Source organism: Strigops habroptila, chromosome 4, assembly GCF_004027225.2.
Source record: "Strigops habroptila isolate Jane chromosome 4, bStrHab1.2.pri, whole genome shotgun sequence".
In the NCBI taxonomy this organism is placed as follows: domain Eukaryota; kingdom Metazoa; phylum Chordata; class Aves; order Psittaciformes; family Psittacidae; genus Strigops; species Strigops habroptila.
The window spans coordinates 51,923,947-51,940,702 of record NC_046358.1 but is presented as its reverse complement, the minus strand read 5'-3'; the positions used below and the strand labels follow the sequence as shown (position 1 = coordinate 51,940,702).

The 16,756-nt window shown below is 38.0% G+C and overlaps 1 protein-coding gene across 8 annotated transcripts in view; it reads left to right on the top strand.

The window, feature by feature from the left end:
* The window catches only part of NAP1L4 (nucleosome assembly protein 1 like 4), a 29,307-nt gene extending 14,370 nt beyond the window's left edge, over positions 1-14,937 (top strand). For 4 of the 8 annotated variants that reach the window (XM_030485287.1, XM_030485291.1, XM_030485288.1 and 1 more), the window contains 6 exons: positions 745-884; positions 3,037-3,182; positions 4,541-4,563; positions 5,191-5,310; positions 5,594-5,623; positions 6,843-8,003. In XM_030485287.1, coding sequence (XP_030341147.1) covers positions 745-884; positions 3,037-3,182; positions 4,541-4,563; positions 5,191-5,310; positions 5,594-5,623; positions 6,843-7,025 — 642 coding nt within the window. In that variant the 3' untranslated portion in view covers positions 7,026-8,003. Of the gene's footprint in view, positions 1-744; positions 885-3,036; positions 3,183-4,540; positions 4,564-5,190; positions 5,311-5,593; positions 5,624-6,821; positions 8,004-8,034; positions 8,073-13,662 lie in introns of those variants that run through there. The other 4 variants (XR_003991325.1, XM_030485292.1, XR_003991326.1 and 1 more) reach the window with 4 other exon arrangements.
* The last annotated feature ends 1,819 nt before the right edge of the window (positions 14,938-16,756 follow it).

Genomic DNA, 16,756 nt, shown 5'->3' with positions numbered 1-16,756 from the left:
TATGCTGCAGTTTTCTGTAACTGGAGCCGTTTGTTTTCATGTAAGAAACTGAATTTCTGCAGGCAATTTTCAGGTACCACAGGAGGCTCAAACATAAGCAGAAACACCTGCTTCAGGCTGTAACCTATCAAGACGTGTATAATCTTAGGCTTCAGTTCATGAAGTCAGCGTTCGTCTGTAGGATTTTCTATTATCAGATGGAAAAAAAAAAAAAGTCTGGTTCATGGTGGAGTGCACTGTTTACAGACTCCTGCAATCTGAAGTTTTGTTAATTAGAAATAAAGTCTCTTTCAGTTTCTTAAGATCATGACATTGAATGATCAAAGTGGGGAATAGCAGAATCTGATGGTGTTATTCTGATGTCAGAATGACTTCAAAATAAGAACTTCATCACTGTAGTCAAAGGAAGATGGCTAGGCTTCCATAGAAGACGATACCAAGACTTTTCTTGAAGTACTTATTTCTAAGATTGCTTTTAAGACAGCAGTTCTGTCTGTAAAGATGAATCAAATGTAGCAATTATCTGATTTGTAATTTGAATGTTACACCAGCCAAGGTTGTTCTAGCTTCCTGCATGTTCAGAATTGGTTAACGTTTTTCATTTCCTGCTTCTACTCTAGTTCTAAAGATATGTTTGCCATCAAATTCTTACTTCTTCCTGTATTCACAGTTTAATGGTAATTCTGCTGATGTACTTTCAAAGATAAATATTAGTGGTAACATTATAATGGAACTTTCTTCTAGTCTTTCTCATTAGAGTTCCACTTTGGGCCCAATGACTACTTTTCTAATTCAGTCCTGACAAAAACATACAAGATGAAGTCAGAGCCAGACAAGACGGATCCCTTTTCATTTGAAGGACCTGAAATAGTTGACTGTGAGGGGTAAGGAAAACTTGAAATTCAAAAACTCTTCTGAAATAATCATCCATTTTTTTGAGGTGCTGTTTTGTCTTACTATGATAATGATTAATGAAGGTAAAGCTCTTTGATGATTATCTTAGCCATAGCATGCAGAAGTAATATATACATGTAAATACATGTTTTAACATGGTGAGCATTTTAAATCTTACACATTTCAAGTTTAATAATTGCTAGTGAGGTAACAAGCCTTTTATTTCCAGATAACTAGGTAAATTCATTTTAGTAATTATGTTTCATAGACCCTCATCCTCAGTCAGAGAAGTAGTCTTAGACTGTTTTGGACTCTCGCACATCTCAGCAATATTTATTCCAGCAGTGCTTTTGAATCTGGCAGGGTTGGGTCATGTGTGATCAGTTCTTTCAGCCTGTTTTGAGGCTGGAACGTACTGGCCATGCAGTTTGGTTCTGGCAGTTGTGGCTAATGCAGTAACTGGTTTTGTGGGTTTTTTTGGTGGTTTTTTTTTTTGTTTGTTTTCTTTTTTTTTTGCAAAATGTGTTCAGAAATACTGTGGGATTTCTCATGTCTCTTCTGGAAGTCTAGTGGGTTGGACACCACATAGGTTTTATTTGGGGTAAAATATTGTTCTGTCCAACCTTTCTTTTCCCCTTTCTCCGGTCTGTAAGCAACCTTCAGTGCCACACCAGAGCAGAGCTGACCCAACTGAAAAATGGTTTTGAACCTCAATTTTCATAGCTTCCTTCCTGTTTTCTCTGATGTTTTTGGGTGCATTTTTTGTTTGTATTTAACCTCTTCAACCATGTGTTTCTGGGTTTTGGTGGGAGGTTTTTTTTGGTTAGGTTTAGGATTTTGGGGGGTTTGGGGTGAGGTTGGGAGTGGAGGTTATTTTGGGAGTGTGGAGTTTTGGTGGTTTTATTTTTTTTGAGGAGGTGGGGTTTTTGTTGTTCTGTTGTTTTGTGGAGTGTTTTTTGGTGGGATTTTTCATTGTTTTCGGGGGGGTTGTGTGATTTTCCCCCCCCCCTTTTTTTTTTTTTTTGCGAGGGGGGGCTGTTTGGTTGTTTTTGCATACCAGATACTTGTTTTCATGAAGGCACTGCGGCAACCTCAAAATCTTTGGGCTTTTAGTGCTACATGTTGGCTTCTGAACTGAGTATTCACCCACAGTAAGGCAAGAAGTCTGTTTGCAGGTTTAGTGGCAGTTGTGCTTAAGTAAAAGGCTAGTCCAATTTTAATTGGTTAATTACAGCAAAATGTTTTCTGTTAAGTCTTACAGAGGAATCCCTTTCTAAAATTGCTGGTATGTCAAAACTTTGTGTTCAGTTCATGTTTCTTGATGAAGGTTATAGATACTGGAATAAGTAGAGCAGGAAAACATTTCTATTGATATTTCTACTGATGTTTTATACAGGTTAACTTTAAAACTGTTGACTTTGACTGTTTATCTGTAGGACAAGATATTTTAAGTCACATGAGGGTTACTGTGACACCATTATTTCCGTTAGAAGAGAACTAGCTGTGTTTAGCTTTGCCATGTGCGCTTTTGGGTAAAACTATAGGTGGATGGAGAGAGACTTTTTAATTGAGATAAAGTTGTCAGTTTGCACAGTAGCAGAAAGGAACTGTAAAGTAAGCTCTTTCTAGCGTGATGTATGTGACTGCCAAGTCAGTCTGAGCACTGCGCTTTGGAGAGCTGAAATGTGCCTCTTCTTGGCCACTCTGTGCATTTTACTTTTAGGGTAACTGGACGCTTGCCTTGGCCTGTAGTGAGAGGATGTAATGCATTGTTTTCTGCTGGTCCAGCTGTTGGAAGAATAATTCTCAACTGATGAAATTTTTCAGGAGTAGCCTAAATCATGTCCTTGGTTGCAAAACTCCGTAGTTGGGGCAAAGAGGTATTAAAGTATGGGGTGGGGGCAATGATTACTACGTGAAGGCGAACTATTTAGCTTTTTCACTTAGGGAAATGTTTCCTATGTCCAACATACACGTAGTCTCTAGCGCTACATCTTGTCAAGCAGATTCAGTTAGCAGTGTGTGTAAAACTGGCTTTATATAGAGAATAAGCCATCTTGTAAGCCTTGATACTTGTTGCTCAGTTCCTTATTTTCACTGATGTCCTCTGTTGAAATGCTATTTTCCACCTGTTGTCTCTAGGTGTACTATTGACTGGAAGAAAGGAAAAAATGTTACAGTTAAAACAATCAAGAAAAAACAGAAACACAAGGGTCGAGGCACAGTTCGGACAATTACCAAACAAGTACCCAATGATTCTTTTTTTAACTTCTTCAGCCCAATGAAGGGTAAGCTTGGAAACTGAGAATTCAGGATCCTTAAAATATGTTGTGTTTTATTTTGATGTATTTTTATTTATACAGCTTAAACCTATAAATGATTTATGCTGCTGCATTGTATACTTTCCTTCTAACTATGGGAAGGTAGCAAACTGCAGCCCATCCAAACACATAATTTTGTTGTGGTGTTACTCTCTAGAATTTGGCCATTAGGTGTGCTGTGTGAACAGGATTCATAGTGTAGAAAGAGTCTCATGTAGTATCTCTTAAAGAAGTTGACCCGTTTTTACCACAGGATGGCTCCATGCATCAATTTGAGGTTTTTAACATGTAAAAGAAATCTCTTACAGTGTTGGTTAAGTTACAGCATACCAGTTTCATTTAAACCTCTGTGTTAAGGGATGGAACTTCCTGTGATTTCTTCCGTGATTAATTAGTGATTCCTAATGCTCCATACATACCCTCCTAATTTTCCTAGTTACCTAATGTTAGATGTGTACTCACATACTTAAAATAATTCAGATGGATTCCAAAAACATTTCTTCTTGATACATATCCCATTGTACTCTTTTCCAAAACATGAATGGAAGAAGCAGTTTACTTTGCGAACTTCAGAGATGTACTGAACAAAACGGACATCAGTTCTTGGTTCCGTCATGGGCTATTATGCACTACCTGTCCCTCGTAAATGCTACTGCAAATCCCTTTGTACACGGGGATAAGAAACAAGTGATAAGTATTTCTGAAGTTGGAGTTTGCTTGGTACAGAAATACCTTTTAACTTAACTTCATTATTATTACATTTATTTTTGTTACAAGTAGTTGCTGCTTTCAGAAAGGGACGGAGATTTGCTTGGCTCATGATGGTTTTATTTTGGGGTTTTTTTTTAAAAATACTTAACCTACTTTGGAGGTAGCTATATAAGACAGCTGTAAGCTATATAAGACTATGAATTTCTGTCAGCAGTTGATACTTGCATTTTCAACTTGAGAACAGACTGAGCCAGGTTATAACTTTCACAGTAGGATCAGAGTAGGTTCTGACATGACACCTGAGTAGAGGAGAAAAATATGGTTTTGGCTGTGGGTTATTAATTTTTTGTTTGGTTGGTTTGGTTTTTTTAAACAAAAAACCTCACCCTCTTTCATACTGGTTATAGTACTAGGTATCTTCTCAAACAAGTGCATTTTCTGAGGGTTTAAAATAAATTGGAATCATCTTAAAGGTTAAATAGTTAGATTCTGAAGACTATAACTCCAGTGTCTTCTGGTATGAGAGTCTTTATACTGTGTTTTGTCATCTTTAATATTGAGGTGGTGTAGATTATACAAACTGTTCTTAAATTTACTGTCTTTTCTTTTTACAGTGTCTGCTGATGGAGAGGCACTGGTAAGTTTACGTTTATGAAATTGCACAATCGCTCTTTGCCATATCTTTTTTGCTGAATATCTCTATGGTGACACTGTTCGGGTTCTTCTTTTAAGCTCCTTGTGTTTTTATTGTTATTTTTGCTTTTGCAAAAGCTGAGCTTTGCCTTGTTAAAATGAAAGATATTGTTGACTTCTCTAACGTGTTGCTGTTTTGCTGTTACACGTCTTGCTAATCCAATACGTCTATAATAGTCACTGCTGGGGAGTGGTTATTATTTTCTCTAGCTGCTCAGTACTATTGTGTGGCTAGAATCTGACTTGTGAAAAAAAAAAAAATCAATCTGAAGCGTTCTGAATGATTCTGTAACATCAGGTGTCAGAACCAGCAAAGTTTATGGGAGCCTCTTCCACAGAAGATGTTTCGGCAGGCCAGTAGCCTGTATATAGAAAGTAGGAAAGTGGATTTAGACTTGCCATATTTCTTTTATTGTTTTGAAGCTAAGTATACTGAAAGTACACGTGACCTGAAGGTTGATGTTGATGACAGTGTGATGTTTCTCAAATCCGTAACTTTGAAATACCTTCGTTTACTCCTCTGTAGCACATCGCATTTTTAGTAGAAAAGTCAGACTGTCTTGCTTTACAGGATGAAGATTCAGAGTTTACTTTAGCAGCAGATTTTGAAATTGGACACTTCTTCCGTGAAAGGATAGTCCCTCGTGCTGTACTTTATTTCACTGGGGAGGCAATAGAGGATGATGACAACGTATGTATGCTACCAGCATTTTGCTTATTAGTTACCATGTAGATAGAAATACTATCCTTCTTTTCTGACTAGTGTGTAGTATTAATTACATGAGAATAGCAAAGAACCTGAAGAGATTCCTGTTACTAAGGAGTAGGAAAGAGTCGTTCAACTTTCTGTGAGTTACTAATCTTTGCTTCTGGAAGCTGCTTAGTTTCAGTTACTCTATTTGAATATGCTATTACTGCAGAAGATTTTTTGCAAATATTAGCAGAGCTAATAGAACCTTTGATTTGTCTTTCAGTTTGAAGAAGATGAAGAAGGTGAAGAGGAGGTGAGATGCGTACTGTATCTTTTATAGATAACTAATTACCTACTGTGTTTCGGTTCTATAAGTAATCTTATATGGAACAGAAAATAGTTGTTCATAGATGCTCTTGTGTATGATACTACTTTCCAAAAGAGTTCATGACTTACAAAAACTATGACTGTTTTGTACTTTCCGCAAGAACATTAATCCAGATTTTTCTAGTATTTTTAAATACCTGTTTCTTAGGCAGTAGTGGAATTTGGCTGTCAGCTTTTAGTTGTCATAAACTTGAAGACTGGGCCTTGCCAAATGTAAAGTGAAAAAGGAAGAGCATGCAACTGCTCAGGATAAAAGGCTTAATTTAGGCTGGAATTTCTCATATGCCTGTAGCTTTGGTCTATTTACAGTATTGTTGTCTGAATACAAACACTATACCATGAAAGGCTTTGCACAAAGCCACTAAATGATACCATGCTTAAATGAACTAATACCCTTTCCAGATAATTAGATTTTTGTTTTACTGCTTCTACTGTAGTGTTCTTGCTAATTGGTTAAAGACACAACTGACTGTCAAGTTCACCACAGTCAAGTACATCAGAAGTTACCGAGCTGGTGGTCTGATGTAAGCTGGCAGCCTTCAACATGCAGTCTCTTTTATCTCTTTGCAAGTTGTGATACAGGTTGCTGGCCTTGGGCTCTTGAGTGACTAAACACTTTCTTATTTTTATTTTTTAATCTGGGCCTTGATAGAAGTGTGTTCTTAATCTGTCTCCTGTATTTAGGTGTGTACACACACCTGTGCTAGGTGTGCGTACAACAGTGCAAAAATCCTGTGCAGGATTACATAACTTGGCTGTAGTAATCGAAACAAACAAGCTCTTTAGAAGGAGGTAAAAAACAAAACAAAATTAGACATACATACTTACTACCAGAACTGTAAAATTCCAAATAATGTCAGGTAGAAGTTAAAAAATTGCTTGGAAACTGCAGCACCTTACATAAGAAGGTTGCCTTAAGCCATCCTCAGTCTTTTAAATATATGTTTTAAAACTTCTTTTAAAGATTTTGCTTTAAGATTTTAAAGATGTAAAATTCTTTTAAGTCAACCCAAGTAGTTTTAATGGTGACATCTGAAACACTCTGGAATATAGTGGTAATATAATTTACTTTTTTTTCTCCATTACAAAAAGTTGCACTCTTAACCTGTTTTAATTTCTGTTAGTTTATCTCTATTTTGTCATAGGAGTTGGAGGGGGAAGAGGAGGGAGAAGAGGAGGAAGATGCAGAGAGTGATCCTAAGGTAAAAATTTTCTGTGTGCTTATGTCAGAACGCAGATTAATTGTGAGCAGTGTAACCAAGGTTATAATAGTTTGTGGAAAAACTAATAAATTATTAAAAAAACCCAAAACCCACCCTAGCTTCTGACTGCAATGTTTTAATCTTCTTCAGCACTCAAAATTGCTCTTAAATGAAAAGTTAAATGTTTCCCTGAACTGAGAAAATGAGGGTTTCATCTTCCAACCTGCACCAAGAAAAAGATAATGGCCAAACTATGTGCCTTTAGCTCCTATTGGTATCTCTGTATAGTACATATTATTTATGTAGAAAGGTCATATTCAAATATTCTGTGGCTGGACTTCAACTTAGAATTAGACCTGACAAATCTCAACTAGCTTGTGTGTTTATTTTTCTTAAATTGTTCTTTTTGGTTGTCCTGATGGCTGCAAGTTATACTCCACATGTCTGTAATCACTAGAAACCAAAAAAAGTTAGTCGCCAACTTTGAATTTTAAATTTTGAGACCTGGTTTAGAATTCAGCCTTAAGGGTTAGTGTTCCTTCTGATAAGTGTTCTTCAGTCCTTCAGTCATGGTAAAGCTAATGCTCTACGTTCAGTGAAGCTGGGACAGTGATGACAGACTTGCATTCATTTAGTTCTTAAAACACCATCTTTTAATTTTTTATAAAAGGCACAGATGAAGAAGTGAAAGGCATGCAAAACTACTTGATCTTTGGATGAAAGTCTTAACAGCAGCTTACCATGTCACTCTTCTGACATAATTTTATATACGTCGTCATATCACTAGTCAGTGCTTTTTGTCACCATAGCAAGAATTGAGCTTGGTTTTCTGTATACTAAAGAAAGCCTTTCTTGTGGAAAGATTGATTAAATGGGATTAGAGTAACAGAAATGAGTATTCTCACTCTGCTCTGCAGGATCAAAATGCAATGTTGGGACAGCTGAGAAACAAAATGTTAGTTCTCAGTCAGAGTATGTTTGTGCTAAGTATCAAATATCCTTTTAAGGGATTTGGTATTCTGTAGAAAAAAAGCTTAAGGTATCTTGGAAGGTTGTGGTTGTTGCCTCCTGTATTATTTTGTACATTTCACTTTTCATTTATGCTGACAGTTCCTTTCAATTTTTTCCCATTTAGGTGTAATTTAAGTCTGTTTATCATTCATACATTTATAGGTAAGGTGGAATTCCATTCATACCTAACTTCCAAGAGTCCCATTTTTAGCCATGCAATGTGGTTTATTTTCTAGGGTCGTCTGGTTTGGGTTTGGTTTTATTTGTTTGTGTTTTCTTTGTATGGGGAAAAGAAATGGGGGTCTGGTGACTTGAGAGTTTAGGTTTTATTAGTAAAAACTAGAAACAAATATGTATAGAGGGGAATGCTTTTAAGTCGTATAATTAAATTAGATTTTTCAGAATGACCTCTCTGCCTTCCTGGCACAGCTTCTGCTTTGCGTTTGTAGGAGTCAAACTGTGTTTTATATACACGCAATAAAACATACTGAAACTTGTCAGACTTTATTTTGTTTGTTTCTGATTTGATGTCGCATCTTTTTGTTGTTTCTAGTATAGTTGCAAATTTATTTTTTAAATGTGTCCTTTGCTCTTCTTGAACTCTTGTAAGTCATCAGTTTGCTTAGTGTGTCTTTTCTAACATAATTCTTATTTATGAGGCCTGACAAAGCCAGTCAGTCACTCTTACAGGCCTTTTCCTGAAAACTCATGATTCTGAACAGGTATTCTCTCTTGTTCATCTGTCTCTTTATTTAAAAGAAGAAAATAAAAGTTCTTTCTATTGTATACTGTCATCTTTCACCTTTCATTCCATGTTTCATAAAGAACAATGCCTGCAACAGGCTCCATACTCCCCCCTCCCCGCCCTGTATTTTATGCTTGTGATCTTTTTTTCACTTTGGTTACTTAGGAGAAGCTGTAATCTTTCCAACTCATTCCCTCTCTGCATAGGTAATGTCCTTCTCTGTCTTTGTTAAACTCAAATTTGAGTGGTGGGTTTGTGTTTTGTAGTGGGGTTTGTTATTTCTGATCTGATACACTTTGAGAAGCCAGATAGCCTGCCTCAACATACTTGCACTCTTAATTCACCTGCAGTAGCAGAACATCCATTTGTCACAACAGTTTAGATGTCATCCTGCTCCAAACTGTTACACATCTGTCTTCCCTTCTTACAATTAAACTGAAGCCAGCGGCTGACAGGTTTTTTTTCTTTTTTTCAAGTCAATTTGGAATTCTGGTTTTGTCTTTTAAGGCTCATACCCCTAATCCTGTTTTCCGTTTCTTCTGTTCATCCCATTTTCTGGTCCTGTTTCTCCCTGTCCGTCACCTCCCTTTGCCTTTCACTCTTTCCCTCTCTCCACACACCACACACACACACCCCGCCCTTATACTTAGAATAGTTTTCCTTTTCATGTACACAAAAAACTAATTGTTCTTTGGTCTGTTTTCCTTTCAAATCCAGTTTCTCCTCTTCAGTCATTTCCGTATTACCACCTCTTTTATTGTTGCACTACATTTCCTACACGTTGACACTTTCTGCTTTAACTTTTCTTCCTTCCTCTCACTCCTGTCAGTTTTCAGTACATTTGAGTTATTTCAGTTAGAACCAGATCTTAGCTTTAAATAAATTGTGGCTTTGTAAGACTGAGCAGTCAGATTAAGTAGCTTCAGAAGATGCTACAAAACCAGATAAATGTACTTTGTTTAGTATATTTTTCTATGTGTTTGCACACCCTGTTCCTTTAGCTGCCTTTATTTCACATTGCTGATGCTCTGCTTGAATTGAAAAGCAGCTGACATAATACAGAATGCTGTTTAGAATTATGAAGTAAATCTCTCTGCTGTGGGGAGAGACTGCATGTGCTTCAAGATGCTTGGCCTGTCTTTTAAGTAACAGTGGTAGAAGGGCCTGTTAGCAGCAAATTCATAGTCAGAACCTTTGAAACATTCTTTCCAGTTGTGGAGGAGGCAGTTCAGACTGAGTTTACTTCCTTAGTATGTATTTGATATCCTTGCTTTTTCTCATACAGTAACATGGATTAGAAAATGAACAAAAGTAAGGTTTGGCTTTAGAACCCCTAACTGGACCATCTCATGGCAGGACATTTGAGTTACAGAAAGGCTTTCTGTCTTTGCTGAAAAGGATGTCAGCTTTAGTGCCTGCATTGATCCCACTGTTAGCAGCAAACTCTGTATGGGAGTCAGACTAGATCTTGATGGGCTACCTGTGCTCCACAGCTACTTCAGCAGATAGGAAGCTTCCCAGATAAGGAGGTAAAGGCTCAGTTGCTTTTTGAATCACCTAGGAATGTATCCTGCCTCATCTGTTTAAACATTGGAGATTAATAGAGTTCCAGTGTGTCTTTCAGCAGTAACTTTATGTGAAAAAAATCTGATTTGAAAGGGTAAAATAGCTAAGATGAATGGCATGGTTACTTTGGTCTTATGCCCCCATCCTCTGGGATACCAGGTTAATTGGATGGGTAGACACAGTGGGCAGTGTGCATGAAAGTCATGAAAGCAGTATTGCTTCAGACTTGCTATAATTCTCCATTTTAGCCCTATGATCCTCAAAAATTTTAGGTGAAATTCTCTCTTTAATTTGGATGCATGTCCTCTGTCCGTGAGCAGCTGATACAGTGTAGCTGATGTCTGAGCAAGCAGTCTGTATGTAAGCTAATTAGCTTTAGTTTCTTGTGGTGGGCTCCTGAGTAATCAGATGCCAGAATAAAAATGTTCATGTCTGTTGTAGGAAGAGTGTGTTGGGGTTTTTTTAATTCTGAACAAGTAACGCAGTAAATAAAAGTAAGTGGCAGAAAAAGCTGTATATCGATGCTTGATAGCCAAAGAGGAAAAGTAGGTGGGGAGTCTCACTTATTTAGCTTGTGTATCTCCACTGGACAGTGTCTCAAACTGAAATGAAAGCCCAGAGTAGTTTAAGCTCCTTGCACAGAATAAGTAAATACTATGAAGTAACTTCAAAGATGTAAAAAGAAATCCTGCCTCTTTTCCTTAAGTCATTGCTCATGAATACTACAGAGAATCCCTTTACAACAAGGATTCTTGTCTCTGTTGCTGGTAGAGAGCTTCAGTACATGTGTTTGCTTCTAAATTTATTTTAAAGTAAGATACAATTCCTCCTTATGTTTACCAGTTAAGGTCTTTCTGTTTGATCTCTATTGCCTGGCCTAGGCACTTTACCACCTTTCCAAGATATCTTGGGAAATTAGTTTAGGAAAATACAGCATGAATGGAAATCTTGCTAGAAAGAGAGGATGAATAGTGCAGGGTGTACCTAAGGTCAGTGAATGGATTGCTAGTGGTTGGCTGATCACATGTCACCAAGAGTCTGGGCACCTTGGGAAAAGCAGGCTCAAGATTAATAGCCTTGTCTGAGGGAGTATGGATGTAGTATCTCAATCACACTTACAGCTTGAGGTCTGGTCCCTGATCTTAGAGGAGCCAGTAGAGGCCAAAGATAAGTTTCAACATGTGTGTACCTGATGGGTAGCAGTAACTGGAAAAAATTGTACTCGTCTGCCTGTGCTTATATGAGGCTGATGGGCAGCTGAAGGCAATATGGAGCTCACGTGCTGGCTTGGTCAGCAAGAGGAGCCATGCTGCGCTATTGAAATGGTGGAAGAAATTTGATTATGTTGGAATCTGAATCTGAGATACTGCCTTGTTACTTTACGGCCTGCTTTCATATATGTGGTCAAGATAGATATGCCCTCAACTGTAAGCTAAAAATGGCATAAACTAGCAGTATTTCCCTCAGAATTCTCCAAGAAGTTACTCATATCCAAGAAACGCTTAAACTGTATTATTTTTTGTCTGAGAGAAAAAACTGAAAGGTCCTTAAGAAGGAACTTTGTAATCTCAGTGACTCAGTTCTTACAGGACAAAGATTTATATGCAATAATGTGATTTAAATGTTTATAGAAATAAAGGCAAGTATAAAGAAAAGATAATGAAGTTTATCAGAAAATACAACAATGGTTTTAGTTGATCATTAAAATTTGGCTGGAATGGTTGCAGTAGTCAACCTAAGTGTGTCTGATATAAATATAGCAGGTGACTAGGAAGGAAGAAGGGAGATGGAAAGATTTTTAAGTACTTTCTAAATAATGGGTTTGTTACTTGATTATGGCTCTTATCCAGAAAGCATGGGGGAGAGGAAGTGATGCTGTGCGCTACTCTGCAGCCATGTTCAGATACAAAGCAGTTACAAAAAAACCCAGATACTTTTGGAAAGCTTTTAGATAAAAATGTTGTCATTCCTTGTCTGCCTCTAAGTGAAAAAGAATAGCATGCAACATATTACCAGTGGCAGTCACACTCTCGTTTTTTTGAGAGAGAATTGTAATTGCATTCTGTGTAAACATATCCCTCTTCTTAAGAGGGAATTTGTGCTGTATTTAGTCTCAGATCAGAGACAATTAATTCACATCAGTGTTATGTGGAACCCCAGGCAGATGAGAGAGTACAAAGTTGAAGTTAGCCAGATGTGCTGGGGGAGAACCACAAGGAAGAAGTCTGAAAGGCCTTTGGCATATCTGTGCAGAAGAGACAGTGTTTGGCTTTAAACCAGACTTCCAGTGGGGATAAGAGCGACCACTGTAACCTTAAAGCAGTTTAGGTGAAGAAAAGAAAAATAGCCTGGGTTTAGTGAGGAGTATCGAGGGCAGAACTTATGATAAGGAATGTCGGTTGCACCTGTTCTTCCTCGCTGCAGGCAAAAAGCTTAAGTTGTCTTAGCTCTTTGCTACTTTACATTTAATGAACTCTTGCATGTTTACTTCTTTTACAACATATGAAGCTTTTTAGGATAGTTACTAAGAAGCACTTTATTTCGTAGTGAGTGACATTCAAGGTACATGTTTGATATGTGTATTTTTCTTTACTAGAACTCAGCAGGTTTCTGTGACTGCTGTTTGCAGTAAACTATATTAAGAATGGTAAAAGAAGCAAACCAGAAATACACTGAATAAATTATCCTGCTTTCTAAGAATCCTATTTTACAACCAAAAAAGCAAGAAGTGCAGTGTAAAACCTGGAGTTCTTAGCTGTTGGAGTACTTGTTCTCCTTCCCAAATACACTTCCTTTTGCCAAAGGGGAAGTTGTTTTACTACCTAATGAAGGGGTTTCTACTTTTACATATTCAGATTAACATGTGGACTTCTTGCCCAGTGTTACATTTTTGAATAGTTACCTGCTGGTGATGCAGAACTGTGAAGAAAGCAACACACTAATTACATTTTTATCACCTTAGCTTAAAGGGCAAGGCTTCTATGGGGGGGCGGGAATCAAATGTGCTGCAGAATAAGCAGCCATCCTCCCTGCCTTCCTCCCTCCTTGGAGTTGGTGAGGAGATGGCAATTTATTGATGAACTGTTTAATAGGAACTGAAAGTCAAACTGACCCTCTGACTGGGGGGAGTAGAAGAAGGTGGTTTGCTTTCTTGTTTGTCGAACCTTGGCCTGCTGGGTGGAGCATAAAGAATGCAAACATAGATTAAAAATATTATGGGGTGCCAAGCAGTTGGGGGCGAGGGGAAATCCAGTATACATGGTGACTGCTCTTCAGACCTCTATGGTGTAGCTTGAGTTTACATGTAGCTGTTTTTGGACATGCTAATGGAATCTCTAGCTAATTCAAAACTACGTAGCCAATTTCTTTTATTTGTTGAAGTGTTTTCTTGTATGCCGTCTTGATTTTTAACTGTCTTGTCTTCTTTTTCCCTTTATACAGAAAGATTCCAGCCAACCTGCTGAATGCAAACAACAGTAATAAGGAAATACCACTTGGAAGTGATATTTGAACAACTCGTAACAAATATTTGGATACCTGGCCTGCAGTTCAGGATATTCCATCGCTGCAGCACAATCTTAATAACAATGCTTAAAATTAATTTGTTTTAAAATGCATGATTTTCACTAACTTTTCTTTATTGCTTAACATGTACAGTGGCAACTTCAATGCATTTGGGAAATAAGAGGTTTAAATAAAGCACACTCTACAGCCGTTGGTACACTGTAGCTACGTATGTCAATAGGCCTTTAGAGCCTTTTGCCCTATGCATAGGGGAATAGTCCAGTTTACCAAGTGAGGATTATCCATTTTCTTGTCAAACATTGAAAATTGCAGAGTAGCAACATACTGAGAAGCTAAAGTAAATGGATTACATGTCTGGTAGCTGAAACAGATAGAGCAATATGACTTTTTTGCTAGTTCCCTCCCCACTTTTTTAATGTTACTTGCAACCTACAAATTGAACTAGTGCTTGAGCAGCTTTAAATGTCATATTTATTATCTCAGTAAAACCAATTGAATTGAAGTAACTTTACTTCATTGAAGGGGGTGTCATATTTGAGACTTAGTTGTTCATCTTACTATTTATTTATTCATGTTTGTAAGTACTTTGACAGAATTAGTGCTTTTTAATAGTTTTTAATATACTTGAAAATCTTCATCTTTTGCATACAATATGGGTACTTGTAAAACAAATAATTTTAATTGGTCTCATTGTAGTAGTCTAGACAGAAGAAATGAACTTGCATCAAAATGACAACTCTTCTGGATGAAGATCAGAATGCAAAGGCCAAACTGTTGCTGTTGATGGAAGTGGGTTGCAGCCAAAGAAAATTTCCAGTAGTCTTGTTGCTTAGTGTCCAGCATGGAAGGACCTTTCACTATGAACACGGAAATTTATCAAATTTCAGTTCAATAAATCTGAAGTCTTGGTGTCTTACTTGCAACACTGAAATTATTCCATTCCACAGTTTGTTTTCTTTAAAGCTCTGAAGTCTTCAGAACTACCTTTTGTTGTTGTGTGGCACTTCAGGTACACGTTTCTAGTTTCAGCATCTGTTGCCAACCTCTGGCAGCAGTTGAATAGCAGCTGTATCAACACTGTGACCAGGCATGTAGAGTGCTCCAGCCTTACCTTACACATTTGTAACTTAATACAGTGTTTTCAATTTGTACAGAATAGATAGAATATTCTATTAAAGTTGTGAAATATGACTGTTGGTGCCTGTCTGGTCCATAATACTTCCTAGGTTAAATGAACATCCCTTTGATTTTGGTAGTGAACAGTGCAGTGTTCAACAAGGGCTGTGCCAGCTGCTTGGCCTCACACAGCTTTTGTCCGAACATCCTGCTACTTCTCTTGGTTGTCAAAAGCCTAAGAAAAGGAGCCCTTGTAAATACTGCATTGTGGAGTTCTTTGGTGTAAATCAGATAAACTTGCTCAATTTGTAAGTAAACGGCCTGGAATGTTTTGTAGGATTTGGGATTTTTTGAGGGTCATGTCACTATTAAAGATTCCAAGTGAACTCTGCAATTTGGTCATGGCTTAAATGAGGTGCTGGGTGGTGTAAGCCAGTTTATGGCATATCAAGATATCCTTGTATCAATACCTTGCAGTCAGAAAATGCATAGTGCTGCTGGTCAGGTGCCATAGTGTTAAGGTAGGAATGAGGGAAGGGAAAAGAAGGCAGGAATTGTTCTGGATTTGTATATTTAAAAAAAGTTTCTGTAACCAGTCACTAGACTATAGTGTGCTGTGGCAGGCACAGAGGACAGCTTAAAGGCATGTCTGACAAGGGAAGGGATAATGAATGGAGTTTGCTCATGTGCAAACTGGTTAGTAACAGTGCCAGTGATGCCAGGCACATCAAATAGAGGTATCTGACCGGCCTTTTTTCTTTTTAGATCAGAAGGAATTATAGTTCCTCCATACTAAAGAATACTTTCCACTACATGGTTAAAGAGGGTTGCTGCTACCTGGAGATAAACATCTGCAAACTCACACACTGAAGTAATTTATGTGCATGAATCCCAAAAGGCTTAACTTTAATTTTGAGAAAACGGGAAATTCCAGAACACAGAGAGCAAATGTGCCAGCATTCAGGGAGCACAAATGAGATGGGTGGGTAACAAAGCTGCCTGGCGAGATGTTAGTCTTTGGAAGCAGCGCAAGCTCTGAGCTGGGATTTGTTAGGGCAGAGTTAACACCAGTTGACACAGCCTGATGGGAAACAGATCTTGTCAAAACAGCCGCACTCTTGCCATTACAGATCTAGCTGATAATGGCAAAGATGAGCCTTTCATAGAATTCTCTTTTCAGGTAATTATTTATAGACTTTGTCTACAGGAAAAGTAACTAGCAGGTATTTGAACAGCTCAGCTTGTTCCTTTAGCAGAAAAGAGTATGAAGAACAGGTGGGTTGTTGTCAGGATGTCACAGCTGGACAAATCAAGGCTGGATGGTAAATACAGGGAGTGTGGGTGTACAAAAAGACATGGGAGTCATTAACTGTTGGAAAAGAGAATTAAAAAAGAATCAGTATTGGTGTTTTCTGAAGACTCTGCCTCAAGACAAATAAATTGGAAGCCCTGTGCAATATGAAGGTGGGAAGTTTTAAAAATGGTGAGGTGATCCTGAAAAAGTGAGTCTGCTTGCACACATGCCTGATTACCATCACAGCAACCCGATAAAGAAAGACCTGTGAAGTTCAGTCTGTGGGAACATGCTCTTTTGATGCAGTCTTCATGTCAGTAGTGTCTCCTCTGGGGGTGGGGGGGGGAAGCTCCATTTCTGGGCCTGAAAGCTGAAGCAGCTGGAGGTGCTCCAAGCAAGATTAATTTGGCATGTCGCCTGCTTGGGCTGCAGTGTGATTAATAGCTTCTCAGTGCCTTGGTTGTCTAGGAAGAAAGCCTTGGAGGTACTGCTCCTGCTGCCCTATCTGATACAGAAATGAATAGCAAATTTCTGCTTTCAGCTGAAAATTGGGGACAGTGTGTGGTTCCTCAGATGTCTTGCACAGCGTTAGGGTACCTT